Source organism: Falco peregrinus, unplaced genomic scaffold, assembly GCF_023634155.1.
Source record: "Falco peregrinus isolate bFalPer1 unplaced genomic scaffold, bFalPer1.pri scaffold_40, whole genome shotgun sequence".
Classification (NCBI taxonomy): Eukaryota; Metazoa; Chordata; class Aves; order Falconiformes; family Falconidae; genus Falco; species Falco peregrinus.
The window spans coordinates 1752620-1774241 of record NW_026599607.1 but is presented as its reverse complement, the minus strand read 5'-3'; the positions used below and the strand labels follow the sequence as shown (position 1 = coordinate 1774241).

Sequence of the window (21622 nt, the reverse complement as noted above, 5' to 3'; positions counted from 1 at the left end):
TGGGGGGCATCTGGGGTGGATGGGAGGCACAGGGGCCTCGTGGGGGAGCCCATGGGGGGGCCATGGGGCTGGGGGGGCCATAGGGCAGCTGTGCCCCCAGCCCGTTCCTCTATACTCCCAGTTCCTGCTGGTGGGTCCACAGAGGGCCCAGGTCGAGCCCCCTCCCCAGGCAAGGGGGGGCCCAGGACGGCGGACACGGTAAGGGGGCCGGGGGCGGCACTGACACACACACCCCAAGCGGGGGGGGGGGCGTGCGAGCTGTCCCCCCCGGTGCCTCCCCAGCAGCAAACAGCCCGGGGGGGCTGCCCCACCCCCCTGGAGCAGGCAAGTGGTGAGGGGGCGGGGGGGACAGGATGGGGGCTATAGGGGTTAGGAGGGGCTGTAGGGGCTATGAGGGAGCAAACCGGGGCTGTAAAGGCTGAGGGGGCAGGGGGGGCGGGGGTGCAGGGGGGCGCGGGGGGGGCAGGTGGTCGGAGGAGGCAGGGGGGCGGGGGACACGGGGGGGGGCGCACGGAGTGAGCGGGGGGGGGGCTCTCCGGGCAGGCACAGTTTTGGGGAGGGATGGGGGTGCGGGTGTGGGCAGAGGGGGGCCGGGAGGGGCAGGGGGCTGGAGGGGCAAGACAGGGGCTATAGCGGGGGGGGAGGGCGGCAGGGCCCACAGGGGCAACCCCCCCCGGGGCCGTGGGCATGCCCGTGGCCGGCGGCGGGCCAGGCCCGGCCCCGGCAGGCGGGTTTAATTTCCGGCCACGCGGCGCCCCGGCGCGGCTGCGGCGGTGCGGGGCTTCCCCGGGAGCCTGGAAGGCTTTCGGGCCGGGCCGTGCGGCGGCGCGCTGGGTGAGCGGGCGGGCCCGGGCCTCCCCGTCGGGCAGCGGCCGGCCGGGGGGGACGTGGCGGGCCGGCGCTCGGCCGCGGCAGGGAGCGCCTGGTGCCGGCGGCGGGCGGGCTGGGGCGGGAGGACGGCCCGGGCGCGGCGGGGGCTGCCGGCGGTTCTCGTCTCCCCGGCAGTGGCGGTGCTCAGCGGGCTGCTCGCGGTGCTGCCTTTTTTTCACTCGTAGCTGCGCCGCTGCCTCGGCGAGGAGGCGAGGAGCGGCGGCGGGGCCCGGGAGGGGGGTCGGCCCGCGGCGCCCTGCCGCCCCCCCGCCGCCTCCGGGTGCCCGGGCAGCCGCCGCAGCTCTGCGCGGGGCTTTGTCTTTCCCCCAGCCGCCGGCCGGGGCCGTGGCAGCGGGCTGGGGCCGCAGGGGCTGCCTTGGGGCCTGCGGTAACGCTGGCGCAGGGGGGCGGCTCAGGAGCCTCTTCAGCCCCTGCGAGCGGGCACGACGAAAAAGAAAGCCGGCGGCGGAAATTCCCCCCCGCCCCCGCGGCTGCTGTCTTTCTGTACAAAGTATTACAAATGGCAAGCGCGAGGAATTGCTGGTGCCTCGTGGTTACGCAGCCGGGCCTGCTGGGCGCTTGAACCAGCGCGTCCAGTCAGGTAGCGTCATTTTTCTAGTTTGTAAATGAGCCTGAGGTTTCAGCCCCCTTACATTTCTGTACGGCAGTGTACTTGGTCAGAGAGCTCAGTCGCGCTGCCAGAGCTGGCGCAGAGTTCCCTTGGGACTCCGGACTTGACTGTCTTGTTGACAGGCTCGAGAGCCTGCTTTGGAAGTCACTTGGCAAGGCACAGCTTTGCCGTGGTTTTGGTACTTGAATTCTGACTGTAGTGCCACTGCCACATGTTAGCCTTTCTCCAGAAGTTACAAAAGCATTCACGTTTTCACTTTTTTAAAAAAACTGAACAGGCAGTATAAATAAAGGAAGCAAGCTGAACTGTAAAAAAAGAATATAAAATAAAAATCAGTGAAGCTATCAAGGAGCTATGTGTACCCTCTAGAAGAGGGGTCCTGAAACTTTTTTAAACAGGGGGCTGGCGTGCAGATGAAGTGGCAGGCAGATTCTGCGGCTGCTTGGTTCCCCCCCCAACCCTGGGCGGGGGGGGGGATGTTTCTGTAAATACCGGGGGCCGGACTGAGGACCCTGGGGGGCTGTATCTGGCCTGCGGGCTGTAGTTTGAGGACTCCTGCTCTAGAAATTCCGCTAGCTAACATACCAATGGGTGAGACTTGTGCATTTTTCTTGGTGGAAAAATATTTCTGCCCTGTGAGCCCTGAGGATGGCTCTGGTAGCAGGGAGAGGCAGTTTCTGTCACTGTGCAGAAGGGTGAAGCTTCTGCTTTCCTGGCTGGGTTTGGTAGTGCTGTCAATGGTGATTGTGTGGTTCTACCAAGATCAGTCATTGGAAATGTTGCCACTTGTTATGTATAATTGGTGGCTCTGGTCTGGTGGGAAGCTAGATCTGCCCTTCATGCTGTGTGACAGGCCATCAAGACCATGTGTCAGACTGGTTATGCCTTTACTGGTGGCTATAGACAAAGAGAAGATCAGAGGGCAAGTGCTGCTCCTCACATTCACTCTTTCCACCTTTTTGCAGGCTCCATGAGAGAGCACCTAGATGTGTTTGAAGCGTCTGGGAATGAAGCAGACATGGCTTTGCCACCTCCGTCAGGACCTCGGAAGGGGAAAATAGCAAGAGAAGCTACCAAAGCCCCAGCAGAATTGGGACAGGGGAGGTGGGAGCCCTCAGTAGGGTTGGACATTTGGGAATTGTGTGCCAGACAAGTACAGAATAAATGCTACATGTGAAGCAAAGACACCGTAAGGTGAGGAGTGTGTGAAGGGCGTGTTTGTATGAGAAAGAGCAGTCTGAAGGCACAAAAGGAAAATTGGTTGAACACAGGGATAAAATAAATGAAAACATAAAGCAGAAGCAAGAAAACAAAAGTAGTAGGTAATGTTTATTTGGAGGGGAGCGTGTGTGTGTGTAAATCCCAAGCCTTAGGAATAGCCTGACATTTCTAAAAAAAACACCCCCAAAAAGGGCAGGCCGGGGGGAGAAGAAAAAGAGACTGGTCTAGGAGAAACATGTAAGAACAGGGAAAGAACCTGGAAAGGGCATGAGGTTTAACGAAACTTTGAGTTGCCACTAGCAGCAGGGATGTCCACTGTTAGCCTGTACAAATGTGTGATCTAGTAGCGACACGGCCTCTCCTCTTTCTCCTCTCGGTCCCTGTGCTCCCCTAATACATCTGCCTAGTCTGGGCTCTGGTCCTGCCCCATTGCCAGGGTGTTTGTGCTGTGGCCAGGCTGAAGGGTCCTTGGGTTCTATTGTGCTTGTGGCGGTTCGCTGCAGTACAAATAATGGATATAAGCTAATTATTAATGTAAGCTATGTTGTCGTAGGGAGGCTGAGTGGAAGAGGAAATTCACTTATAAAGGTTTTCAAAGGAAGGATTTACCAAAGAGCTTTCTCTGTTGATGTGTTCTGTACCTTGGAAATGGAGACTGACTGTTAAAGAAAACCTGGAGTAAAACAAGAATAAAAGAAAAACAACTGAGAGGTTACTGTGCCATGTGCACACTACTGCCAAACAAAGAACTTCAGACTTGATGACAGAGCTGTATATAAGCTTGCATGATGAAATCTGAAGCTGGATAAACACAGCTTGGTCTTCATTTATAGTTTAGTGCCTGTAATCTGTCCAGCATCATAAAGATCTTAAAGCTGAGCCAAGTTTTACGAGACCTTGGGTGAGTTATAGTTTCTGATGGAAACCATGCAAAAAAAGATGCCAAAGCAGACAAAAGTTAGGGTTCTGACTGTGTTATGCTTCAAGTTTCAGAATTAAAGTCTAAGCTCAAAGTAAAATAAAACTGGGGCACTTCTGGCCAACAGAAGAAAAAGTTAACTGGAGCTGCTGCCTGCTTGCTGCTTTGTTTTGGGTTTTTTTTTCTTTTTTGGTTGTTGTTGTTGTTGTTGTTGTGACAATCTGTAGTCTGCCTTTGTGGGTTTTTTTGTACTTCCCACGTTGTCAGAAATGAAAATGGAATACAGATTCTGTTCTGCCTTTTATTTTCTTGTTGACAAACATCTGGAGACTCAGCTTCTATAATAACTAAGCCTTAGCAAGTAGGTCTTGCTCTGCACTGTCTCTTGGGAGTGGTTATGTTACTGCTGGCTCTGCTCTAGAGGAGGAAGACAGCTCAACTTGTGTTTTCCCGTTGCAGGTGTTGTCCTGGAGAAGGCCATGCATAAGTGCATTCTGAAGCCGTTGAAGAGCCATATTGAAGCGATGTTGAAAGAGTTTCATACTGCAGATGGTTCTTGGAAACAACCGAAGGAAAACCTTCAGGTGGTGCGGCAGAGGAATCCTCAGGAACTGGGCGTGTTTGTTCCAACACCAGACTACGTGGATGTTGAAAGTTTGTGACCCCGCAGAAAATGTATTCGCCTGAAAAGAAAGTCGTACTGCTGCTGAGAGTTTGCAAATTGATTTATACTGTTATGGAGAATAACTCGGGTATGGTGCTTCTTGTGGTTCAAGGTCATTGTTTTTCTAAACCTGGGGTTGTGTTTTGGTGGAGGAAATGAGACCACCTGATTCTGCAGCTTTGTCTCCTTCGCCTGGAGCTCTTGTAGGATCTCCTTGCCCTTTTGAGAGGGATTCTTCCTCTCTGCTTCCTTCCTGATCTCTCTGCATCTGGCAGCACATCTTACACATTCAGTGTGAAGCAGAGTTGTGAAGCAGCTTAAACACCACCCCCCCCAGCCACCAGCTTTGCTTGAGTGTAGGCATTTGAATTTGGCTGTCAGAAAGGCTGTCCTGTAAGCCTAGAATTTGACACTGGTTCTAAATTAGTGTTTTCCTGGAAATCGTAATAAAGGATACACCCAGTATCTAGCTGCAGTAATTCAGCAGTGTGTGTGCAATATGACAATTACAAGGGCTCTGTGTCAATGGCTGGGGGAAAGCAGCCCCTGATGCAGTGTTTTGGGTTTGCTGTGCCTCTGAATGTTCTCGTTGGACAATTTCTTTGTGTTTTTGCAAGAGAAATAACATCTATTTCTACACTGTAGCAGGAGTCCCAAAGTGACCTTGAAACCTAGATGGTGAAATGGAACCACAGACCAGTTAAGACCCGCTTGATTAGTCAGTGGCACAGTTAAAACGCTGTGCTGGACAGTATGAATTCATAGGTGCAGCTCTGTTGCCTGATGTCTTATCATACACTGCTGTGGTAGGTCACGAGCTAAGGTGAAGCAATGCTGGTGGTAGTGGAAGATTTTTTTTTTCTCTAAGAAAGTATAAGCTGCTGCAGGTGGTTGGCAGTTTTCTTTCAAGCGCTGAATCTGCAGCTGGGCTCTGTGCCGATCAGGATGCTTGCTTTCTTTTGAGATTTGAGGTGAATGGTGAAAGCTTGAGGCTGTAAAAGACCCCCAAGCACTTTGGCAAGATTTGGGCAGGAGCTTAGACCTGGTTTATTTCTGTGCAAAATCCTGCATTTTAAAATGGATATAGGAATCTTTGCCCAAAGTGATGTAAACTTTGTTTTTTTCTCCATACTGTATTATCACATTGAGTAAGGTATTCCCAACACGCAAAAGAAAAGTACTGAGAGGCTTCTGGTGAACCATTGTACTGAGGGGCTTGGGCTAAGATGCAGCAAATTGGGTTGTCTTGCTTTGTCGTGTAGAGTTTTAAAACGTGGCGTCGCGTCGAGCCAGCACCTGTTTCCAGTACCTGCTTTGTCCTGTAATCTCAGCCAGATAACAGTGCGATACCTGGAGGGTACGTCTTAGCTGGTCTGACTTTCAGTATCAGCCCTTCAGTCCTCTGGAGTTTCGCCACAGTTTAAATTGGCTCCCGATCTTGATGTTTCAAGTGACCATCGCACCGCTTCTGCAATGAGGACAGTTTGGCCAGCCCCAGAGATCTAGCCACATAGCGTTTTCTAAAGAGAAAGTTTAAATGCGGTAAAAGTAAGAGGAACACATACAGACCTAGGTACAGCAGAGCCTCTGTGTGTTGCGTGCTGTCGTTACCGATGATGCTTCACCAGCTAGTTGGGAGTTACGTGAGGCTTTGCTCACTGGTGTTTTTAACCATGCTCCGTGAAGGAAATGTGCAGAGTTTTCATGTAAAATCTAATAGGCTTTTATATGCAGGCTTCTCTGCTGGGTTTCGGACTCAGGAACTGGTACTTGTGGCTGGATCCTTCCAGAAAGGGGACGTCATCCGTGCATGTATAAAGAAAATGCCCATTGATTTTCTCTTAGCCACTGACAGAAGTGCGGGTGGAGGTCAGGCCAGGCTGGCATGGCTGCCTCTTGTGAGTTCACCAGTTGAGCTGACGCCAAGGTGAGCCCAGTCTTTAAATTCCCTTGCGTGCCTCAAGGTCTGCATCATCCAATTTGTGCTCGTTAGAAGTACAGGATGAAGCTGGACGCTGCCCACCAAGTGGCAGATGCTGTTCTCTTTGCTGCACATCTGTAACGAGAGGCTCTAGAGTAATACAAACGTACTGGTCAGTAAAGGCAGCAAAATAACGCTTTCCTTTCAAACACCGAAACTGGTCAAAGGGTGTGATTTGTCTATCGCTGCCTGTGTTCTCTTTGACCCAGGGAGGCTGTACGGAGCTGATGACTTCTTGCCTGTGTTGACATATGTGCTGGCCCAGGGTGGTATGCTGGAGCTGGATACTGAAACTGAACACATGGTGGAATTGCTGGATCCATCTTTGCTGCATGGAGAAGGTAATCGACTTATTTCTATTAGAACTGTGTGAAGGGCTGGGGAAGGGGGATTCTTCCTCACCTCGTTTGAGTAGAAACCCTTTTGACGGAGTCATGTAGTCGGTGATGTCGGTAGTGTAACAAGAGAACCTCTTAATTGTTTCCACCTTAGAATAAGGGAGGGCTGGTTAGCTTGCAGAGTTACAGCCCCAAGTGACCTGGGAATCTACCGACGTATATACTGCCTTAGGAGGGAGTATGTTGTTTTCCGCCAAGAAGGAGGAGGCGTCCTGACTTAGCAAGCAAACACAGGCTGTGCAGGTGCCAGCTGTGGTTATCCTCCTGTGCCTGAAAATGTCCCGAGAGTATGTATGGGTCTGCAGCGTTCAACTGAGTGGTGAGACCTGGAGTGGGACCCGGGTTAGGTGCTTTGTAAAAACTTCTGGGGGAGTTCTCTGCCCCTCTGGGGAAAGTGCTTTTGAGAATGTTGCCCCCCTTAATGATCCTGGTTTATGCCCGATACTTGCTTCTCACAGAGTATTTTTATGAGGCCTAGGAATATGTTTCTTAAGGCACTCTTGAACGATGGCTGAAGTCCGCTCGAGGCAAGGAAATCTCCCTCCTTTGTTTTCACGGTGGTGGTTTTAACAAAGAGGTATTCTGCCAGCCCTTGGTAGGCCCCAGAATCTATCAGTTTATGAGGAAGTTTCAAAGGTTCTTGTGACCAAGCTCAGCTGTGAGTTTTAAGTATAGGTGTATATGTCCCATTTCTGCCATCTCTTGGGTTGCTGAAATTGCTGTATCCTTTTACATGCCGATACGCGTGACAGAATTGTGTCGGGTTTCCTCCGGTTCAGTACTAGTCTGTTCCCTGCTTTGTGTGCAGAGTGCATCGTTCGGGAATCCTAGGACAGAAAATACTTGAGATGTGAAGCTGGAGATCATCAACACGCTTGAAAGGCAGAAATATTTACTGGGCTGTTAAGCCGTGTCGTTTTTAATGTAGCAGAAGTCGTTCATCTATTGGCTGGCCCTGTCTGTGGCACTGGTTAAACTGTACGGTGCAGGAAAAATTGTTTAGTGCTTTGGGGTTGTGTGGTTCAAAGGTAAATGTATTGTCCAGGTTGTCTGGTGGGTCTTGCGTGTCTTCCACGTATTGACCTCGTCACAGAGCTGAAAGCGAGAGGATGCTGTCGGTAATACAGAAAGAACTACTGTGAGCATAGACTGCATCTCTGAATGACTCCACAAATAGACCGTGCTGCCTCTTGATTGAACGCTCCCACTCAAATAGTTTACTTAAAGAGCAAGAGAAATAAATGATAGCCTGTCTTTTGTTTCTCCTGGTTGCTGAGGACTGTTGCCCCTGTTGAGAGTCCTTTTCCTTTGTGACCTGCAGCTCCTTTTGTACATCGGCAACTCTGTTGTGGCTGTACTTTGTTCTCCACTCATGTAATAAAGGTGAAGTCTGGAGAGCTGTACACGCTGCCTCCCGAACTAGTTGGACGTAGTGTTGGACCTAGGTGAACAAACACAGCCTGCCTTTTAAGAACAAAAGCAAAACCTTTGGGATGCTTCCAGGTACAAATCACACGCTCGGTCATTGCTTTGTTGCCGCTAAGGGAGTCACTTTTAAGTTCCTGAGCAGTGGTAGATGGTCTTTTATGTCGTTTAAACAGCTGTGTTTGTTTGATACCCGCTTGAAGCTCAGGAAGAAAACAAATGGCTGCTTGGAAACTGTTTAGAAGAAAACTCATGTTCCACCTTTGTAAAAACGCTCAGGAGTAAAGGAGTGACACTGGTCCTTTAAATAACCGGCCACCCCCAGCGCTAGCGGACCCAGAGGTAGATACTATTGCACCCCTTGGTAATATGGAGCCCAGGCAACCACTGCATGCCTCTTAGCAGCTGAGAACACACCGTCCAGTATTTTGCAGGCCAGTAAGCTGTTTTTCTTTACGTATAAATATTTTGGCCATAGAATGCAGTGACTTTCGTGTATGTGTGCGTCTATTTATTAAAAAAACCCCAGAAATCGTTTGTACTTTTGACTGTGACCAGTTGGAACTGGCGTGGTGTTTGTGACCACTCTGAATTGTTCTTCCCCTGCTGTCCTTCCCAGGAGGCTATAGGTGCTTATGGAGCACTTTTGCTGATCAAGCACTTCCAGGAAGACCAGGCTGCCCAGCTGCTGAGTTCAGAAGCTAGAGATACTCTCCGGCAATGGCACAAGAGGAGGACAACTAACAGAACAATGCCTTCGGTTGATGATTTTCAGGTAGAGCTTCAGGCTGAAGAGAACCCCCCCCAGGGGATGGTTGTTGTGTTGGAAATCTCCATTTGAGAAGTATGATTCATAATGATTTCCTTGGGGCCACGAGTGGTGTGAAGCAGTGCTGAGAAGATGGCTGGTAAATTTGCCTCTGTTTCAAAGTCTTTCCACTTCATAACAGAGTGTGGTTATGATGGTATAAAGGAAACACTAAATAATGGAGCTTTCCCACTGTCCTTTGTATTTAAGTCGTGCGGAGCGAGGACAGACCAAATTGTATTTTAGATTCAGCTGCTTTGTACGCTTTGCTGTTAAAAAGAACAAACCCAGATTTCCAGTGGTATAAATCAGCACAACTCCCCAGTAGCGATTGGTGGCTTACCGTGGGTAATAGAGGGGAGACCTGGCAGAAAAGCTTGCCTACAATTCGAAAGTTTAAGCAAGGAGTAGAGTTCTATACTGTGGATGTCTTCATGTTTGTGGTTTGTTTTGTGGGTTTTTTTCTCCCCCCTCCCATTTCTTACTGCTCTTTCAGAGTAGGGCAGTAACTCCAACTGAAGAATAACAAAACAGTCGGGATTACTTTATCTTTTAAAACCAAGTCCGCATGCCTTTCATATAGGAAAAGATTGTTACATAGGTAGGCATGCTGTTGTCTGTCCAGATGCATCAGTTTGCGAACTGAAGCAAGGAGGATGTTGGAATCGAGAAGAAAGGATTTACTCCTTTGTGTCCTGTTGTTTACAGTTCATACCACAGTGCAAAGTTGCTGGAGAGGCTAACGACAACCGTCAATAAGTTATGATGTAGCTAAGAGCTTGATAAATGAAGGTACGGGGTCATCAGGAGGTAATTAAACCTTTCACTTGCGGCTCCTTCTGCTTTATCAGTGTCCGTGCAAACAGCCACGGCACATCACTGAACAGGAAGGAGCTGGGAAAAGCAGCAGTCTCCCACAATTTGCCTCTCTTAGGAAGAGGAGAGCTGATGAACAGAAATTCGAAACTGTGGCCAGTGCACAAAGCTAGTCCATCTTACTGGGATCCATTTTATATTCTGCTTACCTGTAGTTAGGTGTCACATTCAAGTAGCTTGAGTCTTTGTTCTTTCTAGCAAAATATTACACTTAATAGGAAAATTAATCACCTTTGTATTTCTGCTGGATGACTAAATGACAGAAGATTTTTTCAGCAGGATCTTGTATTCAGTTTCACCTTCTCTTCCTCAGCAACTGAACTTCAGCCAAGCTGCCTGTACAGCTGGACGCTGTGCTGCATGCTGGAAGATGCAGGGGAGCACGGGAAGAGCTGGCACCAGGTGTGTCCAGGGCTGCTCCTTTGTTGACTCTTTGAAAGAGAGCCTCAAATCAGTAAGGTCGCTCCACTTCCAGGCTAGGCTTGGCACAAATTCAAGCACTTTGCTGCCTGCCCAGAATGCCAGTTTTCCATCTCCTTTCTCCACATCTGCAGTCCTGAAACGAAGCACCTTCCCTACAAGGAATGTGTAACACAGCTTCAGCTCAACTCATCTTCCCCACATTGAACCAGGGTGTGGTTGCTACATGTCTGTGGTGCTGTCTCACAGCCTTACCACCAGCTTTTGGGTCCTGGAAAGGCCTTCATCCTCCCTCCCTCAAAAGGATGGAAAAGCAAAAAATCCGGTATTTTGGTGATGATGAAATACAACTTGCTGATACTGCATAAAGAATCTTGATACTTACTATATGAGTTACAGGCATTTGCACAAACTTCAGCCTCTCCTTGAAGCAATCCTGTCCATCTAGAAGCATCGAAAAACAGGTCTTCTGTGTGTTAACTACGTTAGAAATTGAAACTGTAGTGTGCTTTGCCTTTTAGAGCTGATTTGATTTTATGTATTTATTTTATTTGTCTTCACACCGGCTAACAAAAACGGATTAGTTCTGCTCAGTCCTAATGGTTTAAAAGCTGTTGCAAAGTTCCAGTGTTTCAGTCTGCAAGCTATCAAAAGTTTATTAAAAACCCAGAGTGCTCTTTGGAACTGAAGTCATAGGAGCATTCTTCTCAGTCTTAGCTTTTAACAGCTTGTTCTTAGGAAATGTACATTTTTGCCATTGTGATTTAGCATGCTTAATTTATTCAGCGTACAAACAGAAGTACCAGCTCAGTAAATAAACAGGTCTTTCTTACTGTCATTTTTTCCATCTCCTTTCATTTTACTGCTTTTAGTTTCTAATTGCAGTTAGTTTCTTTGCAAAAAAGCACGTGATGGCAGGCTGCTTTGCTCATGTGTCCAAAAGTGTTTTGTGGTTGGGTGGTTTTTTTTCCAGTTGCTTGTTATTTTACTTTTTAAATACTTTTTGAAAGGTAGAACTGCGTTTCCTTGTAGGGCTTGTTTAGAATTCATCTATGTTATCAGTTGTGCACATGTGTGAATTTCAGCAGAGAAAAAAGATCCAGCTTTTGCCTCATGATCATACGGATTTGCTTTAATGTTGCAGAGTAAATTTTCTTTCTGCCTCCCTGTTAGATGAAATTTGGTTACATCAGGCTCAGACACCAAGTTGCCATCGGTTAACGTGATGAAAATGTCCTGCATGAAAATGGATTGCCTTTTGCGTGCTGCAGCATAAAGAGTGTGAATGGTTTATCGTGCAGCAACCTGTGGATCAACACCCTTGTGTGTTGCTGGCAGAGGGTTGGGTTTTTTTCTTTTTCCTTCTGATGAACATATTGTCTGAAGCTTCTCTTCAATAGTATTGACCCAGCAGTTGCAGCATCATCTCTTGGGTGTGCTGCCTCTGATGTTTATTTTGCTTCACAGCATTTCGTTTCCTAGTAAGGCCAAACACCAAGTCCCGTTAAAACCACTGGCGTTTTCAATGGGGCTTTAAGACTGCTATCTGTTTGTTCGTAGTTGCAGGGTTAGAATGTGAGCCAAGGAAAGGAGGGTGTCAGCTTATGAATTTCTGTTATGCCTGCCACAGTCTTACCACCGACATCAAGTCACAAGGTGGCTGTAATGTACAGTAATCACTGGTGCGTGTTTCACAACTAGAACATAGCGAGGCTTGCTGTTTGTTGCTGAGCTTCCTGTTTTCAGAGGATGAGGTTTGGAGGTTTTGTTTCTGATGTCTGTTTTCTCATTCTACAGAACTGCCTTCGTGTTGCATTCCAGGAAGTTAACGGTGCATGTACAGGGAAGACCTTACTAGTAAGACCCTGTATCACTACTGCAGATGTATGTCAGCTTTGTGCTGAAAAGTTTATGGAGTGGACGATCCAGAAGAATACAGCCTGTTTCTTTTTGTTGATGACACCCGGCAGCAACTGACAGAAGGTACCTACCCTCAGAAGATTAAGACAGTTGCACAGCCGCCCGCAACCCAAGGTCTTTCGCTTTGTCTACAAGCGCATTAACAGTGATCCACATGGTGCCATTTTTCAAAACAATGACGAGTCAGCTTCTGAAAACCAGCAACTCCTTTAATTTCTGTTCCTTGTTAACTCTTGAAAACATCTTTGCTGGCTGCCTGCCTTAGGAGCTAAAACAAGTCTTAAACCATAAATACCTAGTTAAACATGCGCATTGCGTACAAAACCCCGTGTAAACCGTGCGTATGGCCAGTTACACAGAGCGTTCCACCAGCGTGTTTGAGCCAACAGCCCATGGGGCTGAATTTCTTGTACCACAGACTCTTTTGAAGCGTATCATACCGTGGCCCTTTGCAGGTCTCTTGCTGTAGCATGCAAAAGTGTATTTTCTTGCACTCACCCTATAGCCGAATGTCATTTTGATTCAAGTATATGTATGCTAAGACAAGTGTTTCAGTAAACCGGCTGGTATGAGCTCGGTTTCACCAGCATGAGTTTGACAAGACTGTCCGATGCAGCGGATCAGTTAACTCCTCATTACTTGGATGATTGCATCCTTTCCTAACTTTTTTAATTACAGAGATTCGCCATGTTTTTACGTGTGTGTGTGTGTGTATCTGTATTTGTTCCTTCCAGTTCTTTTTATTCCCCTTCTTTTGGGGGGTTTGGGAAGGTGGGCACAGAATGGAAGTCTTTGTGGGGACCCAGGAAATGAAGTGTTTAACGGTAAAGCTTAAAGCATTTGCTGTAGGGAAGGTTTCTCTGTACCCACCGCATCAGCTGCTCATTTAGCAGTGCCTGATGTTTATAAGAGTGCCCTGTGGAAGTCTGCATGTTCATGAATGAGCTAACAGTAGCTTGGCTCTGTGTAGAAAGGAGAGGAACTATGAAGCACATATACCCATCCCTGCTTTTATTTTTTATTTTTCCTTCAACGTCCAGTGTTTCCAGGGCCTTTGCTTTCTCTTGCCACATTGGCAAAGCTTCCCAAGCTCTATTGCCCCATAGTCACGAAAGGTCTTCAGTAATTGCTGGGATGGTGAGTGGGTTTTGGGCTTCTAGCCCTCCATTCCTTCGGTCGTGAATTCCACTCAGTTAAAGACTCAAGAGAATTGCTTAAAACTTACATTTGGCAGTCACGCCTCAAACAATGAATTTGTGGAGATCCATTTATTTATTTACACTAACGAAGAAAAAACTGTAATACTGCATCAAAATGAAACTTAGTGGCTGCTGAATCACTGAGTAATAGCGTAGAGTCGCTGCTTAAGCCTTTACCACAATCATTGCAATGTTTGTTTGTAGACTGCTTGGTTTTTTGTAAAGTCGTGTGGCTGCGTGTGGTGCATTATTCCCAAGGTGCTCCTTACTGCTCTGATGCTCTGTATGTTCGCAGTACCGGGTAAGGCGGAAGGCTCTGTGGCTGGGGAAGAGTGGCTTGGACGTGTTGCTGCGCTCTCTGTTGCACCAGAATTTCAACGGCTGGGTTTGGCTGCTAAATTGATGGAACTACTGGGAGAAATTTCAGGAAAGTGAGTACCATGCTTATCTTTAATCTTCTAAAAGTAACCTCTCAACTGACATGGCTTAGGTATTTGACTTGCATGGAAGAGACCCAGAATCTTGCTTTAAGTAGTGTTCTGACTCGCTGAGGATTCCCTGTAGTTAGAGAACAAGACTAAAAATACCGTGTGGCGGCGTAAGATCTCAGGGTTTCTATGAAAGCTAACTTTCCAGAATGAGTAGGGTGTAGCCTGAATTCCAATAGAGATACTGTATAAAAAAAGGTCCTTGTCTTGACAGCGAGAGAGTTTCGTGGAGGGTCGACACTTTCCCGTAGGGTCTCCAGCGTGCTTGTTCAGTGATCGTGAGCTTTTTGCAGTTCCTGCAGGCAGCCTTGGAACCAATTCTGTATGGCAGACAGTACCTTAGCTTGCTTTTTGTCATGCTCGGCTGCTTGTACTTGCTGAAAATTTAATTGAGCATCAATTGAACCCACAGGGAAATGTCCTGAACTCATGGTGGTAGGGCAACCCCATTGTAATCGGTAAAATGGGAAAATTGCACATTTTGAGGAATCTGCCTTGTGAGGAGAAGGGCTGCCTTGTGTTAGGTGACTGAACCTTGTGACCTGTTCTGCCACTGCCCCCTGCCACACACATTGAAGGAGGCAGTCCCTAAGCCAATGCAATTGAAAACGTGGAGTTTTAGGTTTGGTTTTGTTTTTTTTTTTTTATGAAAGATTTCTTACGTGTATATGAGACCTGTGTGAGTGCTTAGCTTGCCCTGTTCTTTCTGTTCATAATTTTGAACCCACGGGCTGGTATAAAAGAATGGTGATGTGACAAAAATAGAATAAAATCTGAATTTAGACCGGATTTGTCCCTTGGGAAAGGAGTGCACCTGTTACTGCCGTGTGAAAGGTGTTTGATTAGCATATGACATCGTCAGACCTGCTCTTGGTCGGATTACAAGTTATGGGCTATTTAGCAATACATTCACCTGCTATTCCTTACTGTGGTTTTTCTTTGGTTTTATGTTTCCAAAGAAAGGGTGGATTTTTCGTCGATCTCTTTGTGAGCGTATCAAATCGGGTTGCAGTAAATATGTCTAAGCAGCTCGGCTCCCGTGTGTACCGGACAGTATCGGAGCGCTACTCTGCTAGCAGTGGAGAGCCAGATGAAGATGCTTACGGTAAGTGGTTGTTGTGCCTTAAGTTGAACGGAAAGGTTCTTGTGTTGGGGGTTCCTGGGCCTGTACAAGTTCAGATAGTCGTTGATGAATGGGATCCTGTATACTGCTTTAGATAGCTTTTCCTGCTGAAGAGGACATCAGTTATGAGACTTGATTGCAGGAAGCGGAATGAAGCTGCGTCAGGGGAAGTTCAGGGTGGACGTTAGGAAAATCTTATCCACTGAAAGGGCGTTCAGTCAGGGCACCAAACCTGTCAGGAGCTTAGGGAGCATCTGGATGGTGCTTTCAGTCATACGGTTTAGTTTCAGGTAGTCCCGCAAGGAGCATGGAGTTGGACTTGATGATCCTTATGGGTCACTTGCAACTCAAGATATTCTAGGATTCTAGGAAATCTTCTTGAAAAATGATCTTAATGTAATAGAGAAGTCACTTAATGTGGCTTTGTGCAATGACTGTCTTTTATAATAGCATTGTTTTCTTTTGCCATAGATACGAGGAAAGCTCTTTGCAGAGATACAGAGAAGAAATCAATTATACCTCTGCCTCATCCTGTGAGACCAGAAGACAATGAGTAACTGTAAACTGTGATTCTCAGACAACCTAGTGTCAGTTTCCTTCTCCCCAAAGCCCCCAAGAACTCTACAGATGAGAAATATTAGGCTCAATGTTTTTCCCCGTGAAATACCAAAAAGCAACACTGAGAAGCTTCCCAACGCTGCTTCTGTCGGTATTGGCTGCATATTCGTGCTCTTACCCTATTGTTCTTCCTTTCGAACCGTGGCACTCTGGAGACTATTAAAATGGAATTGCTTCCTGTATGGTGGTGTCATGGTTTTCCTTCTCGGCCACAAAACAGTCCCCTCACTTTGTCACTCTCACGGAGCCCTGCTCCGAAACTGAAAACGCCTGGCCGCTGCTCCCACACAGAAGGTGCCAGGAAGGAGTTCTGTTGCTGGCTCTCGCCTTCCCTTTGCAGCCATATAACTGCTGCGACAAAACCTGGGCTCCGTTCTTTCTGAGCCACAAAACCAGAAATTGGGTACATCACAATACACTCTCCAGAACTCAGAGGTCTCTGTTTCTCTGTGCCTTTTACTTCCCTCATTCCCTAATTTAATTCTTGGATCCATCTGTCCCTTCACAGTCTGTCTGGATGTCACGGATGCTGTTACTTGGAGGCATTGACCAGGTACTTAGTTCCAACACAGGTTTCTGTCACTGTCTTCCCTGGAATTTCTTGGAGAAGAGTGCAGAGGAGTGAAGGCAGAAGGTTGATGAGCATTGATAACATGCAGCTGTGACCTTGCCTCCAAGGCAGTGGGTTGAGGGACGTGGATGATGAGCAGCTGTAGCTCGTTCCCGTCAAGTAGTTAAATAGCCCTGAGGAGTGTGGGAGAGGGGGTTGGATGGAGGGGGAGTGGTCTGACCTGACCTGACCTGACCTGACCTGACCTGACCTGACCTGACCTGACCTGACCTGACCTGACCTGACCTCTGGAGGAAGGAGAAACAGCACAGACAGCAGAATCTGACTGAGGGTAAAAGCCTTGTTGCAGCCTGATAGCTTGCTCGTGCTGCAGCAGCGGCTGCCCTGTGTGAGGCTGCCCGAGTTGGGCTCCAGCTACCGCAACTGGCGCCCAGCGTAGCTGGGACAAGCGGGAGAACCTGTGACCCTTAACAGACATGGTGAGAGGCGAGCCGTTGCAGCTAATCGATACGGGTGTGTTGCGATATTTGTTGTCTGTCTTAACTCGGATCGCAACTGAAGAGGACGTGTATTACTTGTGCTCGTAACAATCTCCAGGCAGGGTGTCTTCTTTTATTACAGTCCCGGGCATGCAGGCTTTTGCTGCTATTCTGGTTTTGCTGTTCTCCTTAAGTGCCCAGTGAGGTTTGCTCTAGTATCAGCCATGGCAGTTAATGTTCTCTCGCTCACCTGTTGTGTTTTTAGCACCGGTTTCTGTGGGCGCAAGGGGTCCACTTCAGATCTTTGAGTCACCGCGTCGTGCCCTTGGGGCTTTTCCATTGGCGAACTGCTGCTGTAATTCCCTAAGGGGCTTCCTAGGTCAGGAGGTAGCGGATGGGAGCAGGTTGCCGCCCTGGGTCAGTGGTGAGTGCTGGCATGTATCATCTGACCTAGAGCTGATGTCTGTCACCACTTTAGCTCTGGAATGACTCTGAGACCCAGGGAACTCTGGTTCCCTTAAGCTGCAACCTTGGAGCTTTTCCAAGCAGTGGATGAAATTCCTGTCACAGGCTCTAAGGCACCTTAAGGAGAAGGGGGCACAGTCTGAGTTTTCCCCCATGTAGGCGCCAGGGAGGTACAGTTCTGAGCTTAGTGCTGGCCGCTACTGGGAGACGCTTTCAAGTGATCTGAGTGCAGCTCTGGCTACCCAAAGCTGGACAGGGTTGGCAAATGGTGATGTAGAGTTTTGGTGGTAAACTTGACCAGCCTGTCTTAACGAGCAGGCATGTTCTGTGTTCGCAAGCACCGTTTGGTCCCGCCTGGGCATCCCGAAAGTTTGAAGGGCCGTGGTCACATCTTCCCTGGGTCACACACAATGAACGGTTGCCTGTGCAGAGTTGCTTTTTAAGGAGCAGGCTGTGGTTCTATTTTCTCTGTTTGGCTTTGCATTTGGGAAATAATGTAACAGCTACAGCTCAACTGAAGGAGCACGATACCTGACGCGGCAGAGAAGGAGGTGCGTTTTACTAATTTTTTGGTGTGCGTCAGTTTGACCCCAAAATGACATCGTGTCAAAGCTTGTGGCCAGGTTCCGCTGTAGATGTTGACTTGGGGTATGAATGGCTCCAGGTGTGCTTTAGGAGAGCTCTGTTGGTGTAGGTGTGCTGAGCAACTGCTCTGCTGTGTGTGCAGCTGTTCCGGTTTGGCTTCCTGGTGCGAGCACGCAAAAGAAAACTCGCAAGTGTGGTCAGCCTTGCCGTAAAATCAGAACGCTTTCTGCTGCTGCCTGGATATCCGAGAGCCTCCTGAACGTTTCAGGCAGGCAAGAGATGTGCTCCAGTACATCTGAGAGTCCACAGCTCTGCAGTTCCCTAGAGGGGCACTCACTACAGGTAAGGCTGTAAGATGGCAGAGCTCTCTGCAAGTGACGCTGACGGAGTTTCTTTGGGTATATATTTGGATACATGTGCGAGCTGAAAAGCTATTGTTTGCTTTCCTGCTCAGTAAGCACAGATCACTTGGGTGGTCATGGACACTTGTCATTTACTGAGGAAGTTTCCACCCGTTGCATGGAAAGGGAAACGGTTCAGAGGCACTGTTTGGGGGTTTTTTGTTTGTTGTAAAACCTGGAGGTTTAGCATTTTGTTCCGTGGTGTCGGTTAAAGAAAAAGTATTTTCACAGCCAGCGTGAGTCGAGGTACCGACTATCTCAAAGAACTTCAGTTACACGATAAACCTGCTTTTTTGTAAATTAAGTCTAGCATTTTAATTTCAAAGGGAACTATGGGAACTCCTGTCCGCATGGTGACCTAGCATAAGCAATGATGGAAAGGTGCATCAGATGTGACCTCCGTGTCAGCTCAGTGTGCCTCAGACAGACCGCGTTTGGCACTCCGTGGCATGCTGCGCAGCTCCAGAAACTCATGCTAGGGAAAAAATGGGCAAAAATAATAGTCATGTAGACACATGAGTTAGGAAGAAATGCTATAAATTAGGTATTTCTGTTGACTGAGGCAGTTGATCTTGCTTGTGGATCTTTGGGGTGTGAACTTGATGCTGAACGACTCGTTTTTCATTTGACATGCCGGAATTATTTTAAAAGAGATAGAAGAGAAGCTTATGAAATAGAATAGGTTATTGAGTCTTCCTAAAATGCTCACAAGGATTATGTATAAAGCCAAAGTGAAGGATGATGGAATAAAATTCTGTGCTTTACAAGTAAATGCAGTACGCTTAACTAGGACCCTGCACGGAGATCAGGTTTATTTCTGTTTTTAAAATCCAAAAGAAGTTTAGGAAGTCTTAGAGGTTGGTATTGTGGGAAATAAATGGCTCTTCCACAAAAAATTCCACGTCAGCAAGGCTCTTTGAACAATTCTTTTTGAAATCGGTTCTAACTACAGCCAGTTAGCAGTTTAATGTTGAAATGTATACTTGCTCTCCTATAAAGCAGTATTTCGTTTGCATTTCAGTGCTGTGAGTCTTGACAAATTTGGGAAGAGCCCGAGGGAAATTTTTCATCCTGAGATACAGAAGGTAGGAGGCGACTTCTTTTTTTTTGTTTGGTTGTGGCTTTTTATTCTTTTCTGGAAAAATAAGTCGTTAGGTGTAAATGCTAGTGGTTTGTTCCTTTCGGTAGCAGGATAGTAATGAGGAGTAGGGTTACAGTTACAAAATAAGCTGTCTTTATCGGTTGAACTGGCTACTTTGAAATTAAACAAATATACGAGTATGTTCCAGGGGGTTTTGTGCTGTCTTCAGTACCAGTGTGCTAAAGATACTGATTTGTTTACAGGATTTATTTGCTCTTGAAGAGCAAGAGGTAAATGAGGTAAATGTAAACTTTTCACTCCTAGCACTTACTTAGTGACTTATAACAACTTCGGTATCGATTGCTTATTGCAGTAAAAAAATGTGGTATTTCTGTGCAAATATGAGATCGAAAATCATTTAAAGCACCGGCATAATATATCCTATTAATAGATGAGCAACTTAGTGCTATCATAAAATTCATAATCTGTGATCAAAAGTAAATTATTAGGTATCTGCTACTTGAGCATGCAATAGAGCTGGTATGAAGTGTATATTCCCGTGTGTAGGGCGTATACAAAAGATGTATAAAAAAGTCCTTAGAGGAAACATTGTTTTAGGTCTTTTGTTTGATTGTCTGTTTATCCTGTACTATTTGGTTTTATTTCTCAGGGACCTGTGAATTTTAAATTTGGAGTCCTTTATGCTAAGGGTGGGCAGCTTACAGATGATGAAATGTTCAGCGATGGTGAGTTTTTCACCTTTTTCTTGGCTGACGGTTGCATCAAATATTGAGCTTCACTGTGAGTACAAACAGTCACAGTCGTGACCCTCTTAGAATTCATCTTAGGAGCCTTGAAGATTTGTATATAAATCAAATTGTTATACTGGATAAACTGTTTCTTTTTCTCTAGTGTGCGTTCCCACAATTAAGTGGTGTCGAGCTGAAGGGGACTACAATGGAATGGTGATGGAGCCGTTTGGACCGAGTCTTGAAGATCTCTTCAGTTTTTGTTCAAGGAAATTTAGTCTCGAGACAGTCCTATTACTCGCTGACCAAATGGTAGGAACCTGCTTTGTTGATCTTGACGGTGCAGTATGTTGGGATATTCAGTTTCCTTGAGAGGTCAGAACCAAATACGTTGTTTCTGTAATTTAGAGGTGAATAGGCCTGTTATCATGAAAGAAAAGACTCAACATTGGTTTTGTTTCTCTTAAATACAAAGTGCCCCATCTAAAGTGATTACAAAGTTTTAATTGATTTCTAAAAAGCAGACTTGCGCTGTTTGCAAACCGTCTGTTGCACTGCTCAAAGACAAAAGAAATTCGCCCGAGAAAGTTTTTGGAAACAAATGTAAAATAGACACGGGGAAAGAGCTGGAGAGGTTTATGTGTTGTCTGTCGAATTATGTTCTCTTTAATGCCCTTACATTTTACAATAAAAAGTTTCATTACCTCTTTTATCGTTAAGACAATGTTGCTAGTGTTTTTATACGGAAAAAAGTGTATGCCTAGTCTCTCTCGAGTGATTTATGGTTTGTTGGGTTTTTTTTTCCTCTTTATCTAGATTAGTTGAATTGAATACGTTCACTCTGAGAACTTCATCCACTGAGATGTGAAGCCAGACAACTTCTTAATGGGCCTTGGGAAGAAAGGCAATCTTGTCTACATAATAGACTCTGGGTTAGCAAAGAAGTAGCGAGACTCTCAAACTCACCAACATATCCCATATCGTGAAAATAAAAACTTAGCAGGAACCGCCTGTTATGCATCCATCAACACGCATCTTGGAATCAGCGAGCTGGAGAAAGCAATAAATAAACTTTGAAAGTGTCGATGCACTTAATTTTAGCACAAGTAGATGTTGCTTTAATGAGGCATAGAGTATGATCCTTATTTATGGCACTTAACAGCGCAGTGTGCTTGGCCTCTTATCTCTTGATTGGGTGGGAATTGGTCCGACTGTAATTCTCAGGAATTAGCACCTTTTTTTTTAATAATTGCAAGGGTGATAGGCTTTTTCTTGTACTGTTTATCGTGGGCATAGTAACTCAGCTATCCCTTGTTTTTCAAAGGTTTTTTATGACGGTCTTGTTGCACAGTCTTTTGTTTTTCCGGTACTCCTAATGAGTCCACTTTTTTATACTGTTGTAGAGCAATCTCACGGAGATGACTTGGAGTCCTTGGGCTATGTACTGATGTATTTTAACCTGGGCTCCCTCCCCTGGCAGGGACTGAAAGCAGCAACTGCGACGAGCGAGGGGAAGCACGCGGCCGACTCAATATGAGTGATAAAGCAAGCTTCGATTTATTACGGCGCGATTATGTCTTATATACAGTTCCAGTTAATTATGCCTACTAGTCATCTGCTGATTGGCTAAGCTCTAAAGGGTTACATTTTCATACGTCCTCCTACTTGGGGTTTCTGCGGATAGCTAGCTACATATTTTTTTTTCCTCTCTTGTCTACGCGAATTCCTCA

At 46.8% G+C, this 21622-nt stretch overlaps 1 protein-coding gene, 2 long non-coding RNA genes and 1 other non-coding gene across 7 annotated transcripts; all 4 read left to right on the top strand.

The window, feature by feature from the left end:
* The first annotated feature begins 741 nt into the window (after positions 1–741).
* LOC129783411 (uncharacterized) lies at positions 742–4463 on the top strand. Its single transcript, XR_008745276.1, has 3 exons — positions 742–834; positions 2467–2695; positions 4101–4463. It is a non-coding gene; the product is annotated as an uncharacterized LOC129783411 (long non-coding RNA).
* Positions 4464–8736: 4273 nt separating this feature from the next.
* On the top strand, positions 8737–15975 carry LOC129783407 (N-alpha-acetyltransferase 20-like). Of its 3 annotated transcripts, XM_055793387.1 has the most exons (5): positions 8737–8884; positions 12011–12196; positions 13591–13763; positions 14780–14925; positions 15415–15975. In XM_055793387.1, the coding sequence occupies exons 3-5, from the start codon at positions 13609–13611 to the stop codon at positions 15498–15500; spliced, it is 387 nt and encodes a 128-aa protein (XP_055649362.1). In that variant the 5' UTR covers positions 8737–8884; positions 12011–12196; positions 13591–13608; the 3' UTR covers positions 15501–15975. The 3 variants fall into 3 exon arrangements, with proteins under 3 accessions (XP_055649362.1, XP_055649361.1, XP_055649360.1); XM_055793386.1 differs by lacking the exon at positions 8737–8884 and having other exon boundaries at positions 11899–12196; XM_055793385.1 differs by lacking the exons at positions 8737–8884; positions 12011–12196 and having other exon boundaries at positions 12859–13763; positions 15415–15972.
* A 1052-nt stretch (positions 15976–17027) lies between these two features.
* On the top strand, positions 17028–17112 carry LOC129783432 (small nucleolar RNA SNORD45). Its single transcript, XR_008745301.1, has one exon. It is a non-coding gene; the product is annotated as a small nucleolar RNA SNORD45 (small nucleolar RNA).
* A 1821-nt stretch (positions 17113–18933) lies between these two features.
* On the top strand, positions 18934–20943 carry LOC101911026 (uncharacterized). 2 transcript variants are annotated; one of them, XR_008745272.1, is made up of 4 exons: positions 18934–19147; positions 19814–19889; positions 20076–20204; positions 20709–20943. It is a non-coding gene; the product is annotated as an uncharacterized LOC101911026 (long non-coding RNA). The 2 variants fall into 2 exon arrangements; XR_008745271.1 differs by having other exon boundaries at positions 20056–20204.
* Positions 20944–21622: the final 679 nt, after the last annotated feature.